The following is a 17,369-nucleotide window of genomic DNA, read 5'->3' as shown; positions in this document are numbered from 1 at the left end:
ATAATCGCCGGGACTTCCGCGAAACATCCAATCGGAATCCAAATTTTCGGGCTTTTTGAAATTTGAAACTTCCTATAACGTCTCTTATAATTTCGCCATTTGCCCCGCTGAGGATTAACATTGAAACTGCTCCCTAAATAAGGAACTTCCGGTTGTCGATGTGAAGCTTTTCGCCAATCGTCAAAGGCTTCGCTTGCAGTGCCAGTAGCAAAAACTGGCTTGGCTTGCACAACTTCCTTAAACTATGTAGAAATTTTAAACAGAAAAGGACTCCTGGCCCACCAAAAGTCTAACCATTTTAGGGATAGGAACCCCCCTGCACTTCCAAATACGGATTCTCATCTGGCAAAGGTCAACCCCTTGCATCACCTCCCTATCAACATCACAGAATTCACCACAACAATTTGCCACTTTCCGACAAGTATCCAGCGACCAAGAATGGAGTGGGATTCCTAAACATTTGATCCACAAACTCTCCTTCCTTAAATAAGAAGAGTGAGAAGAAGGTTTCCATAGATCTAATGAAAGCAATTTCTCGCGAATCCTGACAAACTGATTCGTTAAAGCCACCATTGAATCCTTTTTCAAATGCAAGAGGGAAACTATCTTATTCTCCCCCAAAATTTTGACCTTTGATGCATAAGGCAATCGCCAGCATCTTTTGGCCCAGTCGCTTAAACCAAAAATGTCATTAGATGGTAGGGAGAAAGATCCCACCACTGGAAACTGTGCATCAGATAGTAAACCATATGAAAGATCGAACTGAACTAATACTACCGGAGGCACAAAGTCATCCTTTTCACTACCTCCCTCTCCTGCTTCTCCACCCAAGCTTGACATCCTTTCTATATTACAAAAAACAAAGGGCCAGTGTTTGCCTTTGTGGGGTCATCAGTTAAGGTTGGTCGACCCCAACCTAGATACCAACGAGAATGGGTTTAGGCTTGGTGGACTTGGACCCGACTTGCTCGGTCTACCTCCAGGTTATGGACTAGAACCCTGGCTACCTGACTCCCAAAGATTGCATCCCTCTTGTTAATAAAATAAGATAAAATAAAATATGGGCTATAAAAATGGGACAAGCAAAATATAAAATATGGGGGTCATTTTTTTAAAATTTGAAATTTATAGGGAATATTTACATAAATTTCCCCTTGTAAGTTTAGGATGATGAACAAGTGAGGATATTTTAGTAGTTTGATGACCTAAGTTATTCCAGCCAAATGACAGTCATTTCTCCTTATTCCGGGTTCCAAAGCTAGAACATATCTAGCAGTTAAACATTTGGTTTCACATTTAGAACCCCGTAACAATCATATGTATGGACATTCTTTGACCAAGGTGATCTAAGTAATATCAAATTATCCAATGGCTCCACTTGTTCTGGACTTAAAACATGAAATATGATCTATAAAAACATATTTTGGATTTGGAAACCAAAAAAAATACGGTTATTTAGGATAAAATTTGTTATCAAAATACATGTTATTTAGTAATTATTTAATACAAGTTATTTATTATTATTTAACATTTTACTATTTTTCAACTATTGCAACGCATGATCATATGTATTTTGATGGAATTTTTTAAATTAAATAAAAAATATATTTAGCAAAAAAAAAAAAAAACTAAAATGCACTGGCGCATTTGTTTCATCCAAAATGTGTCTCCATGATAGTGTGATAAAATGATAAATGAAATAAAACAACTCCAATCAAAACCACAACACGAGACACAGATAGGGAAAACAAGTCTAAATTTTATTGATATATGAATTGGGTTCGGGAAGAGTTCGAGATGCCTATGAGGTTGTCTAATTGTTTTACATCAAAGTTTGGTTATGCGAACAATAAGCACCATTGATTCTCTAGCTCGAAAAAAAAAAAAAAAAAAGGATGTATGGGGACGGTGCCATTCAATCTATGGAGACCCTGCTGAAAGGATACTAAAGAGGATCATCAATACATCCAATCCACAATGAGATGTTCATTCTTATCTTCTTACTGCAACGACACTCTTGTTGAAGTATGGTAAGACTCAAGAGTGCTCTCTCCCCCCTTGAGGAGTTATTTTTTTTAAACATTTTCGGGGGGGAAGATTTGTTACAACCTGATCCTTTCTAGCTTTGAGTTGTTGGTATTTTCCTTTAAATTCAGTCAACACCATCCTAGTCACTTCATTCCTTGTTTGCAAAATGAATTTAAACTCCACTTGCTCCTTATCTCTTCTTATTCTTGCCTATCCGCCTTTATCTTCTAAGATCATATTGTTTCGAGTTTGTTTCTTCCAAGCTTTATCTTTTTTTCTCGTATTTGGTTCAAATTTTGAAAATTACTTCTGGTCTCTCGCACAAGGAAAAATCTTGCTTGCGACGATTCTCCTTGCTAGTACCTTTGCCGCTCTTTTGTTTAATTGCCTTCGCTTGTCCTTGACTCCTCATTGCACTTTCTTACTGTTACAAAACACACCCAAACAATGTTCAAGGTCACAAATTGAAACAAAGGCAATGTGGGTATCTTTTAACAAAATTCTTGAAGTGATACATAATTGAAAAAAGAAAATTTCCAATTTTTTTTATATTTAACCTCTGTTTTAAATTTTTAGGTGGCTTACCTTTCTAATGATATTTTTAATCCATTTTTAATCTTTATGTGGCCTATATTATTATTGTTATTGTTATTTTATTCATCTTTGTTTTATGTTACTATATATATCTTAATATTGTTAAAAATGTCATTAAGTTTAAGGAAAGCATAGAATGAGACCATTTACTTTGCTAAAAGGTAAGACATTAATCTTAACCATTGGATGTGAATTGGGTGGCTGCAATTATTCCATTGACCAAGGTCAAACTTCAAAAGAAAATTTTTCGAACTTTATGACACATCCAAGCTATCAAACTTGACATCGGATAGTTGCATTGACCAAGGTCAAACTTCAAAAGAAAATTTTTCGAACTTTATGACACATCCAAGCTATCAAACTTGACATCGGATAGTTGTAAGTAAGTGTGACCGCCTTGTATCAAAGGTAAATAGTCCCATTGTTATAATCCCTAAATTTACCTGAATAAGGAATTTACAACAACATTATACATGGCATCCCTGTTCTTTGGGTATTTGTGTGAAATGTAAATTGGAAACAAGTTCGTGAACATAATATTTCCGTAGAGCAAACATACTATGCTCCCGAAGGAGATAGTTTCCTTCTACTCCCTTAGTTAAATGACCGACTTGGGAGAATCTTTTTAATACGAAATTTTGACAACCATCTAGATGATTATTGTCAAATAATAATAATAATTGAGTTTTCTAACACTTAGATCTCACTCTCTCTCTCTCTCTCTAAAAATTGAAGATTATATACCAAAAATTTAGAGTCCAAAAACTAATCCTAGGTAGGATTTTACCCTTTAGAATAAATGAACAACACACTCCCGAGGGATTGGAATATCTTTTAGCTGAAGTATGAAAAGATTTTGAAAGCATAAAATTGGGACAAGGAAAAGAAAAAATTAAAAATGAGATTTGTTTATTAAATCCCAAGTAGCGGTTATTCTTGTGAGAGAAAAATTGATCGCTGCTTGAGATTAGTTTTTCATTCTACAATCACCAAAGTACCTAAGCCAAAAAAAAAAGCTATTGAATTCAAAAACCTTAATCCCCTTTTCATTAAGGAAAAAGTTCATATAGAGCCAAGGCTCTAAACAATCAAATTAGAGTCCGCTTAAAATTTTTTACTAAAAGAGATTGTTTTGATGCCCAAATATTCTCAAATTAATGATATTGACATCAAGATGCATGGACATGAGAAAAAAAAATAGATTTCAAGTTTTAAACATAATGCATCTTGTAACGCATTTTTGGACTATTAATTTTCAAGATTTTCAAGTTTTCATAGATCTGCTCAATCTACACTATTTTTTATGTTTTAAATTTTATAATTAAAGATGAAAAGATATTTTAAGGCTATCTAAGAGATTTACGGTATTGAAACCACATTTTTCGACACTATTGGAATGTGTGCTTGACTTTGATTGTTAATGGCAATAATTTCCTATTATTGCACCATACAGAAAAAATAATAATAATAATATTTTAATGTAGGGTAGGCCGGGCTGTGGCTACAACAGGGCCAAGCCGGGCTGGGGCGACAACAGGGCCAACCCTCTTTTTTATCTTTATTTATTTTTTTTTTTTTTGTTTGTTTTTGTTTTAGAGCTAGGGATAAGCCTAGGTGAGGCCTCTTTTGAGCCGCCCACAGGCGGGGCCATCCAAGTCCTGTTACGGTATGGGATACTAGTTATTTGATTTGAAGCTCGTTTGCAATTTCTTTTATCGGTTTGTTTTTTTGTCCTTTCAATCGAGACAAGTGGTGGAGTGCAATAACAGCACCAGTGAGTCATGCACATATGGGGTAGATCTTGCAATCTTCGTTCAAAACAAAACCGGATTCTGCATGAGTAAGCAAACCACGAGCAATGATACTTGACTTGGGAATATTCAAACATTATCCCTCTTAAAAAAAATGCCAAGCAACTTTAGGATATCCAAAGAGATCCCTTTTTAAAACTTAATAGTAGGGGCTTAGTACCTTGCCCAAACTAGCTAACAAGTTTCAAGTCTTTTAAGGTTTTGGGGAAATATCCAAACCATGGTTGAAACCCCTCCACCCCTTGTGATATCATTAAAGAGGTTAAGATATTAGAAATTACATTTCGGAATATGCTTTTGAATTTTTATATCAATTAAGTATCTCCTCTAAAAAAACATTAAAATTTCCCAAATTGCTCCTATTTGATATTGAGAAGTCACAATAGTAAGGATATTTTAGTAATTTTACTCCCAATTATCATTATGTTAAGGTCTCTTTGGGGTAAAATTAGAAAGTACCCCTAATTATTTTGGCTTTCCAATACCGGATACTGGTAATTTGAGAATTTTTCAATATACTTTTGAGGACGTATATGATGGATAAAAAAATTTAAAATCATGTCCTCAAGTATAATTTGTAATCGTTTGATCTCTTTAATAATATTTTAACCCATTTTTGTGATATTTTCCCTTCGGTTTTTTATACTTTTGATCTCGTGGAAACTTTAACCCTTTAGGGCCAGTTTGGTCCTTTGAATTCAGATATCTAGGAGTCATTTTTCCTGGAAAAGACCAGGTCAATCGTGTTTGGTATGCTTAGAATTGACATGTTTGTTGGAATTGAGATTTCCGTGGGATTCCTAAATCCTCATTTTAAGCCTAAATTTTGGAAATCTTAATTCCATCAAAATAGGTGGAATTGACATTTCATGAAAATGACCCATTTTTCACGGACCCATATTAAATTTTTAGAGAGGGAAACAATATCAAATTTTAAAAAGAGAAAGTGCATAAAATTTTGTAGAGACAGAAAATAAATGAGTTTTTTTAGAGAGAAAAACTATCTCAAATCTTTTGAGAGAGAAATTATCTCAAATTAGAAGTTTTAGAGAGAGCATCTTAAAATTTTTGAGAGAGAAACTATCTCCAATCTTATGTTTTAGAGAGAGAAAGTATCTTAAAATTTTAGAGAGAGAAACTACATTAAATTTTAGAGAGGAACTACTTAAATTTTGTTAGAGAAAAATATTTCAAAACTTTTAGAGAGAGAAACTATATCAAATTTCAAGTTTTAGAAAGAGAAAGTATCTTAAAATTTTAGAGACAGAAAATAACTTAAAATTTTAGAGAGAGAAACTACATAAATGTATTTAGAGTGAATTATTTCAAAACTTTTGGAGAGAGAAACTATCTTAAATTTTAAGTTTTACAGAGTGTTTATTAGAATTTTAGAGATAAAAACTATATCAAATTTTAAACAGAGAAACTAACTCAAAATTTTTAAAGAGAGAAAAACTATATCAAATTTTAAGTTTTAGAGAGAAAGTACTTGAAATTTATAGAGAGAGAAACTATATCAAATTTAGGATAGAGAAAGTACTTGAAATTTTTTGACAGAGAAACTATTTCAAAATTATTTGATAAAGAAACTATCTCAAATTTTAGGTTTGAGAGAGAGAAAGTATTAAAATTTTAGAAAGAAACCACTTGAAAATTTTAGCGAGAGAAACCATATCGAAATTTAAGTTGTAGATAGAAAGCATCTTAAAATTTTAGAGAGAGTAACTATGTCAAATTTTAGAGTGAAAAAGGACCTAAAATTTCTTAGAGATAGAAACTATCTCAAAAATTTTAAAAAGAAAACTATCTCAAATTTTAAGTTTTAGATAGAGGAAGTACCTCAAAATTTTAAACAAAGACTATATCATATTTTAGAGAGAAACTACCTGAAAGTTTTAGAAAGAGATCTCAAATTTTTTTAAAGAGAAACTATCTCAAATTTAAAGTTTTAGAAAGAGAAAGTATCTTAAAATTTTAGAGAGATAAACTATATCAAATTTTAGAGAGCGAGAGTATCTAAAATTTTTAGAAAGAAAAAATATCTAAAATTTTGAGAAAGAAAGTATCTAAAATTTTTATTTCTAGGAAAAAGATATTCCAGGCAATCCAATAGTGAATTTGTATTTTCTTGGTTTTTACCACATGCAATCCAATCAGCGTACACTATATAGCAGAAAATGCCAATTCTAATAAATACCAATTCCAAGATACACTTTTCCACATGATTGAAAAATCCAGGGAGCCAAATAGACTCTGAGGTTTTTATTAGTATGATGTCATTGAAAAACATAGAGTTTTTTGCAAAACTACAATAGCAATTTGTAGAACCCCTTTAACATGACTAGCTTTGCCAAACTGCTATGCATAGGAGGAATCTTAACATCGAATTTTGAAAGGGTATGGTTTTTATACAGGCAGTCTCGCATGGTCGCATAAAACTTATACCGACTAACTTACTTGGGTTGTGGAGATTGTTGGGCCACAATGTAATCTACACGGCCTAAATAAGTTGGATGGCGTAGCTTTCATGTAGTTATACGGGTCTACTCGCATGAAACAATTTACCATTTTAAAATCAATATTATTCCTTAACTTTCTTTGTTTGGTATTCTCTTAAATCTTTTATTTCAAGAATCTTCTACACTAATATTTTCCTCAGTCCAAAATTCATCTTCAGACTGCTAAAACTTTTCTTACTTTCTCAAAACAAAAGAAGGTTTTTTAGCTCTCTCTCACCACTATTTGTGTTTTAAAAATCGGATTGGTGGTTGAACTAGTTGTTGTGCGCAAAAGCTCTCAACCTAATGATTTTTGGCAATTATTGTACGAAAAAAAGAACCGACAAAACAAGCAAAAAACAAAAAAAAATAAAGTAGAAAAGAAATAATAATAAAAAACACTATGATTTATATGGTTCATCACAGAATTGACTACATCCACAAGCAAAGATGATTGATGTTTTTTATTAAATCAAATGAATAAAATTACAAGGCACTCACTTGAAAGAACCAGAGATACAGAGCTCAATCTCCCACCAAGCATTTTTCTCTCTATAATTTTCTTTCTCTAGAAAACCCCCAAAGGTTTTCCTCTAATTTTCTGAATCTTTTTTCTCTCTCTAAAATAACCCATATAAAGAAAAACCAAACCCCATATCGGAAGTACGTGGTGCTAATAGCAAAACACTGACTTTATGAAAACTTAACTTTGCCTTTATCTATAGACTCATATGTCTTTCCTAATTTATATAGATTTACCCATAAAATTAGATTCTAAATGATAGATACTACCAAATAAATAGGAAACCTAAAAGATAAGGAAAGTAATCCTATAAAATAGAGATTCAAAGCAAATCATTATCAATAAATCTCCACCTTGGCTTGAATTCTATAAGAGATTCCCATCGACTGCCTTCTCCACAGGCCCTCACCTAGACAACATATTCGTCAAATCCAAATATAGCTTGAACTTCTATAATTGAACCGACTTTGTTAACATATCTACAACATCTTCAGTAACAAGATATCAACTTCAACTATTATCTCACAGATAAAATTGTAATTTACATCAATATGCTTCGTCCATGCAAGATATACCTGGTTGTTTGCCAAATGTATTGTACTCTAATTTCATTTTCATCATCATCATCATTACAGTCTTTTTCTAATTAATTGAAGTCAGCTACATGAATAAGGATTCATAAAGTAATAGTTTCATCCTGTTGTAAGTCCAAATCACTTACAAGTCCTCTAAGCCAAATGACTTCTTTCACTCCATCAATAACTGCCATATATGTTACTTCAGTTGTAGATAAGGTAGCCACAGTTTGTAGTATCGACGTCCAACTGATCGGAACTTCTGCAAATGTAAACACATAACTTATAGTAGATATCCTACAGTTCAAATCACCTGTAAAGTTAGCATCAACAAAACCACCCAACTCCTTATTTTGTCAAACACCAGACCCACATCTGATGTACATATTAGATAACGCATAATCTATTTTACCTGTTTGTTTTTCAGTCTTTTCAATCGAGGCAAGTGGTGGAGTGCAATAACAGCACGAGTCAGTTATGCACACATGGGGAAGATCTTGGCATCTTCGTTCAAAAACAAAAACAGATTCATATGCATCAAAATAGGAAAAAGATATTCCAGGCAATCCAACAATGAATTTGCATTTTCTTGGTTTTTACCACATGCAATCCAATCAGCATATATTATATTCCAGGAAATGCCAATTCTAGTGAATACCAATTCCAAGGCACACTTTTCCACAGGATTGGAAAATCCAGGGAACCAAACAGGCCCTTAGGTTCTGCAAAACTACAACAACAATTTGTAGAGCTTGCTTTCCCAAATTGCTCTGCACTGGATGAATCTTAACATCGAATTTTAAAAGGGTATGGTTTTTACGTAGGCAATCCCGCATGGTCGCATAAAACTTATACCGACTAACTTAGTTGGATTATGGAGATTGTTGAGCCACAACGCAATCTATACCACCCAAAGTTGGATGGCGTAGGTTTCATGCGGTTATGTGGGCCTGCTCGCATGAAACAATTTACCATTTTAAAATCCATATCATTTCTCAACTTTCTTTGTTTGGTATTCTCTTAAATCTTTTATTTCAAGAATCTTCTACACTAATATTTTCCTCAATCAAAAATTCATCTTCAGACTGCTAAAACTTTTCTTTACTTTCTCAAAACAAAAGAAGGTGTTTCAGCTCCCTCTCACCACTATTTGTGTTTTAAAAATCGGATTAATAGTTGAACGAGTTTTTTTGCGCAGAAGCTCTAAACCTGATGATTTTTCTCACATAAAGTACAAAAAAAAAAGAACCGACAAAATATGTAAAAAAAAAAAAAAAAAAGCAGGAAAGAAATAACAAAAAATAGAACACCAGGATTTACATAGTTGGTCACAGATATGACAACATCCACAAGTGAAGATGATCGATGCTTTTCACTAAATCAAATAAAAAAAAATTACGGGGCACTTATTTGAAAGAACCAGAGACATAAGACTCATTCTCCCACCAAGTATTCTTCTCTCTATAATTTTCTCTCTCTAGAAAACCCCCATAGGTTTTCCTCTAATTTTCTGAATCTTTTTTCTCTCTTTAAAATAACCCATATAAAGAAAAAACAAACCCCATATTGGAAGTGTGAGGAGCTAATATCAAAACACTAACTTTATGAAAACTTTGTCTTTATCTGTAAACTCATATGTCTATCGTAATCTACATCGATTTACTCATAAAATTAGATCCTAAATGATAGACACTACCAAATAAATAGGAAACCTAAAAGATAAGGAAACTAATTCTATAAAATAGATATTCAAGGTAAACCATTATCATTAAATCTCCACCTTGGCTTGAATTTTATAAGAGATTCCCATCGACCTCCTTCACCACACGTGTCCCCACAAGCGCTCACCTTGGCAACATATTAGTCAAGTCCAAGTATAGCTTGAACTTCTGTAATGGAACCAGCTTTGTTAATATATCTGCAATATTTTTCTTAGTGTTAATCTTCAGTAATAAGATATCACCTTCAACTATTATCCCACAGATAAAATTGTAACTTACATCAATATGCTTTGTCCTTGCAAGATATACCTGGTTCTTTGTTAAATGTATTATACTCTAACTTCATCATCATCATCGTTACAGACTTTTCCCAATTAATTGGGTCAGCTACATGAATCAGGATTCATAAAGTAATAGCTTCATCCTGTTGTAAGTCTAAATCAGTTACAAGCCCTCTAAGCCAAATGACTTATTTCACTTCCTCAATAACTGCCATGTACTTTTCTTTAGTTGTAGACAAGGCAACCATGGTTTATAGTATCGACTTCTAACTGATTGGAGCGCCTGCAAGTGTAAACACATAACCTATAGTAGATCTTCTACAGTTCAAATCACCTGCTAAGTTAGCATCAACAAAACCAAGAACCTTGTAACCCAACTCGTTATTTATGTCAAACACCAGATCCACATCTGATGTACATCTTAGTTAATGTAGAATCTATTTTACAGCATGCCAATGCTTATTTTCGGGATTAACCATATACTTCCTAACAACACTAATGGCATGGAAAATATTTTGACGAGTACAGAGCATTGCATACACGAGATTTCCAACTGCACTCTCATAGGGAACACATGACATTTGTTCCTTTTTAGTATATGAACTTGGAGATAATGCTGCCGACAATTTGGAATATACAGTAAGAGGAGTACCCATGGACTTTGAATTTTCGATCCCAAGTCTAGCGATGACCTTCTCAATGTACTCCTTTTGAGATAGCCACAATTTACCCAACTTTTGATCTCTGTGAATCTCCATGCACAAAATTTTCTTTGTTGAACGTAAATATTTCATTTTAAATTCTCTAGCAAACTGATTATTCAATTTACTGATTTTTGAAGAATTCTTCACAGTAATAAACATATCATCCACATAGAGCAATAAATAGATGAACGAACCATCAGTAAATCTCTTAAAATAGACACAATTGTCATACTTACTTCTGACACAATCATGAATGTATCAAAGCACTTGTACCACTATCTAGGCGAGTGCTTTAGGCCGTACAATAGCTTCTTTAGCTTGCAGACGTGGTCCTCCTTACCTTTAACAACAAATCCTTTTGGCTGAGTCATATAAATCTGTTCTTCTTACTCTCTATGAAGGAATGCAGTCTTGACATCAAGCTACTCTAACTCCAAATCAAACAATGCAACCATGGTTAGCAATACCCGAATAGAAGTATGTTTCACAAATGGAGAGAAAATTATAGTCAACTCATTCTTTATGTGCATAACCTTTTGTAACCAAACGTGCTTTAAATCGATCACCATAAATCTCAGGTGATCTATCTTTCTTCTCATAAATTCATTTACATCCAATAGCTATCTTGCCTTTAGGCAACTTTATGAGATCCCAAGTACGATTCTTTTAAAACGATACAATTTCTTCATCAATGGCATCACTCCACCTGCTATTGGCAACTTTATGAGATCCCAAGTACGATTCTTTTGAAATGATACAATTTCTTCATCAATGTCATCACTCCACCTGCTATTGTCATTATCCTACGTAGCTTCCTTAAAAGTGGGTGGCTCTTGGTTGGTGGCAGCCAATGCATAAGCCACCATGTCCTCAAAACCGTACCACACCACTAGCTTTTTAATTCCCTTTCATTTTTCAAGCTGAGGTTCTTCCTCATGTGGAGTAGGCTCAAAGACCTCGTCATTGTTAGCATATTCATCCACTCCTTCACAGAGATTTTCTGGCACCTATTTTAGAGTATTTTCTGGAGTTGTCAAGTCCATCTCAATTGCATCACTACTACTGTGATTTTCTTTTTCAACACATTTCTAACTGTTTTTTAACATTGCAGATACAAACTTAAGGCGACTTAATATCTGGGAATACATTTTGTAGCCCTTAACCCCATCTACATAATCAAGGAAAATATACTTCTTTGATCTTAGACTCAACTTATCATCCTTCACGTTAACATAAGCATTACAATAAAAACTTCGTAACTGAGAATAAGCAACAAGTTTACCAGACCATACCTCTTGTGTTGTTTTTATAGTTTATTGTTGTAGATGGTGGCCTATTGGTGAGGTAACATGCCATATTGACTGCCTCTACCCAAATGTCCTTTGACAAACCAGCATTACTCAATATGTTGCTGTCCTTCTCTAGAAGTGTCCTGGTCATGTGCTTAGCAACTTCATTATATTGTGGCGTCTTTGGAGTGGTAAGTAATGAACAACTCCTTCGCTTTTACAAAATTCACAAACTCCGTTGAAGTGTACTCTCCACTATTATCAGTCCTCAAGCACTTGACTTTCTTCCCAGTCTGTATTTAGACCATAGCTTTTCAATGCTTGAATGTGTTAAATACATCTGCCTTTTTCTTCAATGTGGAAATCCATACCTTCTTTGAGATGCACCGTTTTTAACTCATGTTTTCATAATATCGATTATATGACATTGTTGTAGGGTATTTTTAACATGCTTGTAACCGCGACGCAAGTAATGAAGAGGTCAGTGGTGACCTAGACCCACATGTACCAAAATGTCTGTGGACTACGAAAGCCCTAAACAGAATAAACCTAATTTTGGAAAGGTGCCCGATTGTCCTCAAAAAGCATGAAATGATGGTATTTGATGTTCTAAGAGAGCTACCAAGTTTCGTCCCAATCCGATCAAGTTAAAACGGATCAGAACGAAATTTACATTTCACATAATGACTTTCTATCATGCTGAAAAATACCCCATAACTGGAGCTATATTGTTAAGACCTCAGATGAATACCAGACTATTGCCATTGAATCTGAAAGGCTAAAAAACCTCCAGATACCAATTTTCGGCTCGTTTGGACACTTATGGAGCATTCTAGGGCCAACTTACTCAAAACATATGGGTTTAATACTATTCACATGATGCTTCAAAGAACCAGTTTCCATTTATGAAAACTATCTTTTCAATGTTGGGATTGACTTCCAAAGTTCATAACTTACTCATATGAAGCCAATTGAGCCCAAATTCAGATACGAGGTAGATCTCACCGAGTTGAACATTTTGATATAAAATATGACTCGAGTCAATACTCGGATTGAGAGAAATTGTAGAGAGAAGTTGCATCTCGAAACTCATGCTTTACAATATTTTAAAGAAGAAAATCCACCCCTTCGAAGGGTATATCTCGAAAATCCGACATCAGATGCTTCAAGAATAGGTCTGTTGCGACAGTGGTACAAAGATCTTTGATTTGAGCTAAAGATTACATATGATCGAGGACTGGAAAGTACTCGATTTAAGTCCAAAAGAAGGCATAGTTTTTGGTGACCAAAATCTCATATTCCGATAACCTCCCCAATTTAGAAGTGATTGTTTAGCATCCAAATGAAGGGGTTTTTATTACAAAATGATCACAATAAATTTTCCTTTGATTTGCGATAAATAAAATGATCAGAAACAACAAGGAACGAGCTAGATCGAAGATTCAAGATCGCAAGTTTATGGGTTTTGCTGGATTTTGAGAACGACCTCAAAACTCCAACTCAACCTTAATAATGGACATCAAAATGATCCACTCAGCTTGGCAATCGTTTTTTTGATGATTGTTCATTTGAAAGCTCGCCGTATAGTGCTCGAAAGAACCCTGAATGACAAGCAAGCCAAGAGGCCCCTTTTTGGGGATGATTTGGTCATTTCGAAGAAATTTATGAAGAGCAAAATGGTCATTTATCTCAAAACGAAACTTACTTTTAATTAAAAAATATGTATTTTGAGCAATTTTCTTTAGTTTTCTTCATCCACCCATGGGGCAAGTACTATATAAGTTCTTTATCTCTCATTTGTAACCTAAGGTGGAAAATTTATTAAAAAAAGGCTTCGTGCTAGCTTTTTTCTTGTGCTTGCCCCTTCATTCCCACCCCACGAGAGAGGAGAGATTAATATTTTACCTGAAAGAGAATGCCTTGGACTACCCTACCTAAACCTTGACCATAGTCCATACCATCCTAATCCTAGTCCCTAGTCCACATCTAGACCTAGTCCATACCTAGACCATAGTCTATACCACCCATAGTCCATACTTACCCCTAGTCCCTACACCATACCTATTCCTAGCCCATATACCACACTTAGCCTATTCACCATGCATCCTACTATCTATCCCTTTTACCAAATCATAGACCATACATCATACTTAACGTACCTAACCCAAACCACCCATACTCCCTAGCCTATTAAATCTAACTTAGCCTAGCCATACACTTAGCTTAGGTTCCCATAGTCCATGCCCACTTGAACCAAAGCCTCTCAACCTAGACCTACACCCTAACCTTATGTCCCTAACCTCTTATCCAAGGGTCCTAGCCTCTCTTTCTCACGTCTCTCCCTCCTCTCCTCTCAACCTCTCTTCTCTCTACTCCTAGCACTCTCATGTCTCCCTCTCTCTTCTATTCATCTTATCTCTTTTCACTCCTATTCTCTCTCTTATCCCTCTCTCTTTATTGATCTCTAGGAGGCTCTTTTGAGATTCTTTCTAGTTGGATCTATCCTTCCAGTATAGTTTCTTGTGAATTCCCTGGGGTATCGACTCCCATTCTCTCTCCTATCTCTCTCTCTCTCTATTTATCTCTTAAGTCGAAGCCAGACAGGGCCTAGGAGGCTTTCAAGCTAATCTATTTTGGCATCAATGACCATGCCATTGGTGTCACCTACATGCATGCCATCAATGGCTTGAGAAGAATAGGCGTGGCAATGACTGTCATACTGACCACATTTGTTCGTTAGTTATTACAGGCATTGCCCCGATTAGAGGCTTGGTTTTGTCCCCTACTGGGGTTTGTGCTAGATTGAACTCATGATGTTTGAAGAGGGTTTGTGCTAGATTGAACTCATGATGTTTGAAGAGGCTCTCAATCTTTACTGCCTTGGAAATCATGTTAGCAAATATGGGAGGATTAGATGCCTCAACATGTAGTGAGATTTCTGGCTTCATGTTTCAAGCCATGCATGCAGGTGACATGGAGGTGACATGCATGGAGGATTAGGGGCTTTAGGGCCATGCATGCAGGTGACATGGAGGTGACATGCATGGAGGATTAGGGGCTTTAGGGCCATGCATGCAGGTGACATCATTGGCATGGCCATTGATGCCGAAAGACGAAGAGTGAGGACCGTTCTTCCGTGGGATTAATGGCATGACCAATGACATGCATGGTGCGAGTGACTTGATCACTTCACATGAGAAAGGAGGGAATCAACCCAATTCTTGCGTGATCTTCTCTCTCTTCTCTTTCTATACTCTATCTCTGTCCCTCACTCTCCGTCGTCCAGCATCAATGGCCATGCCATTGATGTCACCTACATGCATGGCTCTAAAGCCACCACCTCGCACCATGTACACCCTATCACTGGCATTCCAACCGTCAGTCTCAAGCTCGAGATGGCCCAAAGGCCACCCTTCTTCCAACTGCAACTAGCTTCTCTGCAGCCGTTGCTTCAGAGGCAAACCAAAAGGTTACCCCAACTTTACTCCACACGTGTGCCAGCCCTCATAAAACCGATACCACCAAAAGCACACACACCACAAACTGGTGGCTTACCCATTGACACACCTCGGTTGAGAAACAAGACCACTCAACGCACAACCACTCATTGTCTCAGCGACCTAGCTGCTGGCTTGTCGCATAAAGGACATCCAAAGGCCACCCTTTCACCCACTACCACAAGGGATGGCAGCCTTGCGACTGGCCCAACCCTTCGGGGCACTTAAGAGGTCACCTCGACTCACTCATGCACTCCGGATCTTCGGGGATCCGAACCCACAACCAAGAGTGGCGCCACTCTGTTCATGTTGCATAGTGCACATTCTATTCGGGGCAACCATAAAGTTCTTCCAAAACAACCACACAGTCAACGGCTTAGCCGTGGGGCGGAATTGCACATGCATGCTCACCATGTGAATGGCGATCATAAGGTTGCCTCCTCATACACACAACATAGCATGGTTGCCATTTCCAAGGTTGGACCCTTTACTCAAACTCAGGTAGACTCTAAAGCCACCTTAAAACCGTCTTCAGACTATGTGCACACGAGCGAGTCTACCATTCCCTTGAAACACATGGGGAAGAGCCAACAACACCCACTCCTTGCTTTCGATAACCCCTCACCTAAGCCTCTTACGACTTGGTATTCAAAGGGCTTCCCTCAGATTACCATATTGTCGTTCCCTTCAACACCCCAAACACATGTTGGCTCCCAAGGACGGGCTTGGGAAAAGCTCCCCTTTCAAAACCATCAAGTCAATCTCCCCCTCCATCCAAATGCAAGCTATCTAGAGCTTTGCCTTGATCTCTCTCAGACGAGCCAGTTGTGCTGAGGCATGTTCCCAGTTTCAATTTTTGGAATGCGTGTACTGAAACCTGCACATCAAGCACCAAAAGGGTATGGAGGTCCCTCTCATAAAAAAGAGTGTCGACATGGCCTGAATCAAAGTGTCTGTTGAAGAAGAATCCGTTCTATCTCTTGCGAGCTGCAAGAGAACCGTAGGAAAAAGGCAATGCATAGTGCTTAGCTATTGAGGTTCGAGAAGATGGGCCTAGCCACTAAACCACAATCCCAAGACCATCGAATACCGACTCAGTCCGAGTTACAACCCCAAGGCTGTCGAGAGCTGGTGGTAACCCGATCATTCAGGCAAACCCAAGTTCAGCCGGGACAACCAGAACCACTCTTGCCTGGACTCCCGAATCAGGGTCCAAAGAGCCACAAGACTGATATTGAACTTGGGGTACCTAATCTTTGGAGAGATGACCAATATCATGATGCTCAGTCAGGACTCGATGGCCGTTTCACTGAAACCCTTAACCAGATTCAAGAACGGTTAAAGGAGGTGGAGAATGTTAGGCCACCTGCATCATCTTCACACCAAGGGGGTAATTCACCCCTCATACCACCATATGTGGACGAGTTACATATGCAACCACCTCCTCATGGTTCCTAAACCCCTTCTCATCTAAGCCCCCAAGCGACCCCAGCTCCTTAAGCTGCTTCCCCTGTGGTTACTCAAGAGGATGTCCAAACCATGATCGATAGAAGCATCCAAGGCATACAAGCCTCTGAGTCCCACCAAATGGCTTCATAGAAAAAGTCGTACCCAACCTTCATCGATCAACTCCCATTTCCCCGGGGTTACCAAAAGGGGAGATTGCCGATCTTCAATGGCATTGGTTCACCTCAACAACATGTGGCATAGTTCGTGTCAGCACGTCAAGAATCGGCATTTAATGACAGTTTCCTCCTTCGCCAGTTTGTCGAGACTCTCGATGGGCCATCTTTCTGATGGTATTCTCGTCTCTTGCTAAACTCCATCCAATCTTGGGATGAAATGGAG

The 17,369-nt window shown here is 36.7% G+C and overlaps 1 protein-coding gene across 1 annotated transcript; it reads right to left on the bottom strand.

Annotated features, from left to right (window-relative positions):
• Positions 1-7,776: 7,776 nt before the first annotated feature.
• On the bottom strand, positions 7,777-10,789 carry LOC148780085 (uncharacterized). The gene is made up of 6 exons (XM_088850544.1): positions 10,558-10,789; positions 10,366-10,440; positions 9,878-9,998; positions 8,442-8,533; positions 8,176-8,291; positions 7,777-7,863 (listed from the first exon to the last, which is right to left on the bottom strand). The coding sequence occupies exons 1-6, from the start codon at positions 10,787-10,789 to the stop codon at positions 7,777-7,779; spliced, it is 723 nt and encodes a 240-aa protein (XP_088706670.1).
• Between the last annotated feature and the right edge of the window lie 6,580 nt (positions 10,790-17,369).

This window comes from Amborella trichopoda, chromosome 10, assembly GCF_054954075.1.
Source record: "Amborella trichopoda isolate Santa Cruz 75 chromosome 10, AtrichopodaSantaCruz75HAP2 v2.0, whole genome shotgun sequence".
Taxonomy (NCBI): Eukaryota; Viridiplantae; Streptophyta; class Magnoliopsida; order Amborellales; family Amborellaceae; genus Amborella; species Amborella trichopoda.
The sequence above is the reverse complement of the archived record's forward strand: the minus strand, read 5'-3'. Positions and strand labels throughout refer to the sequence as shown.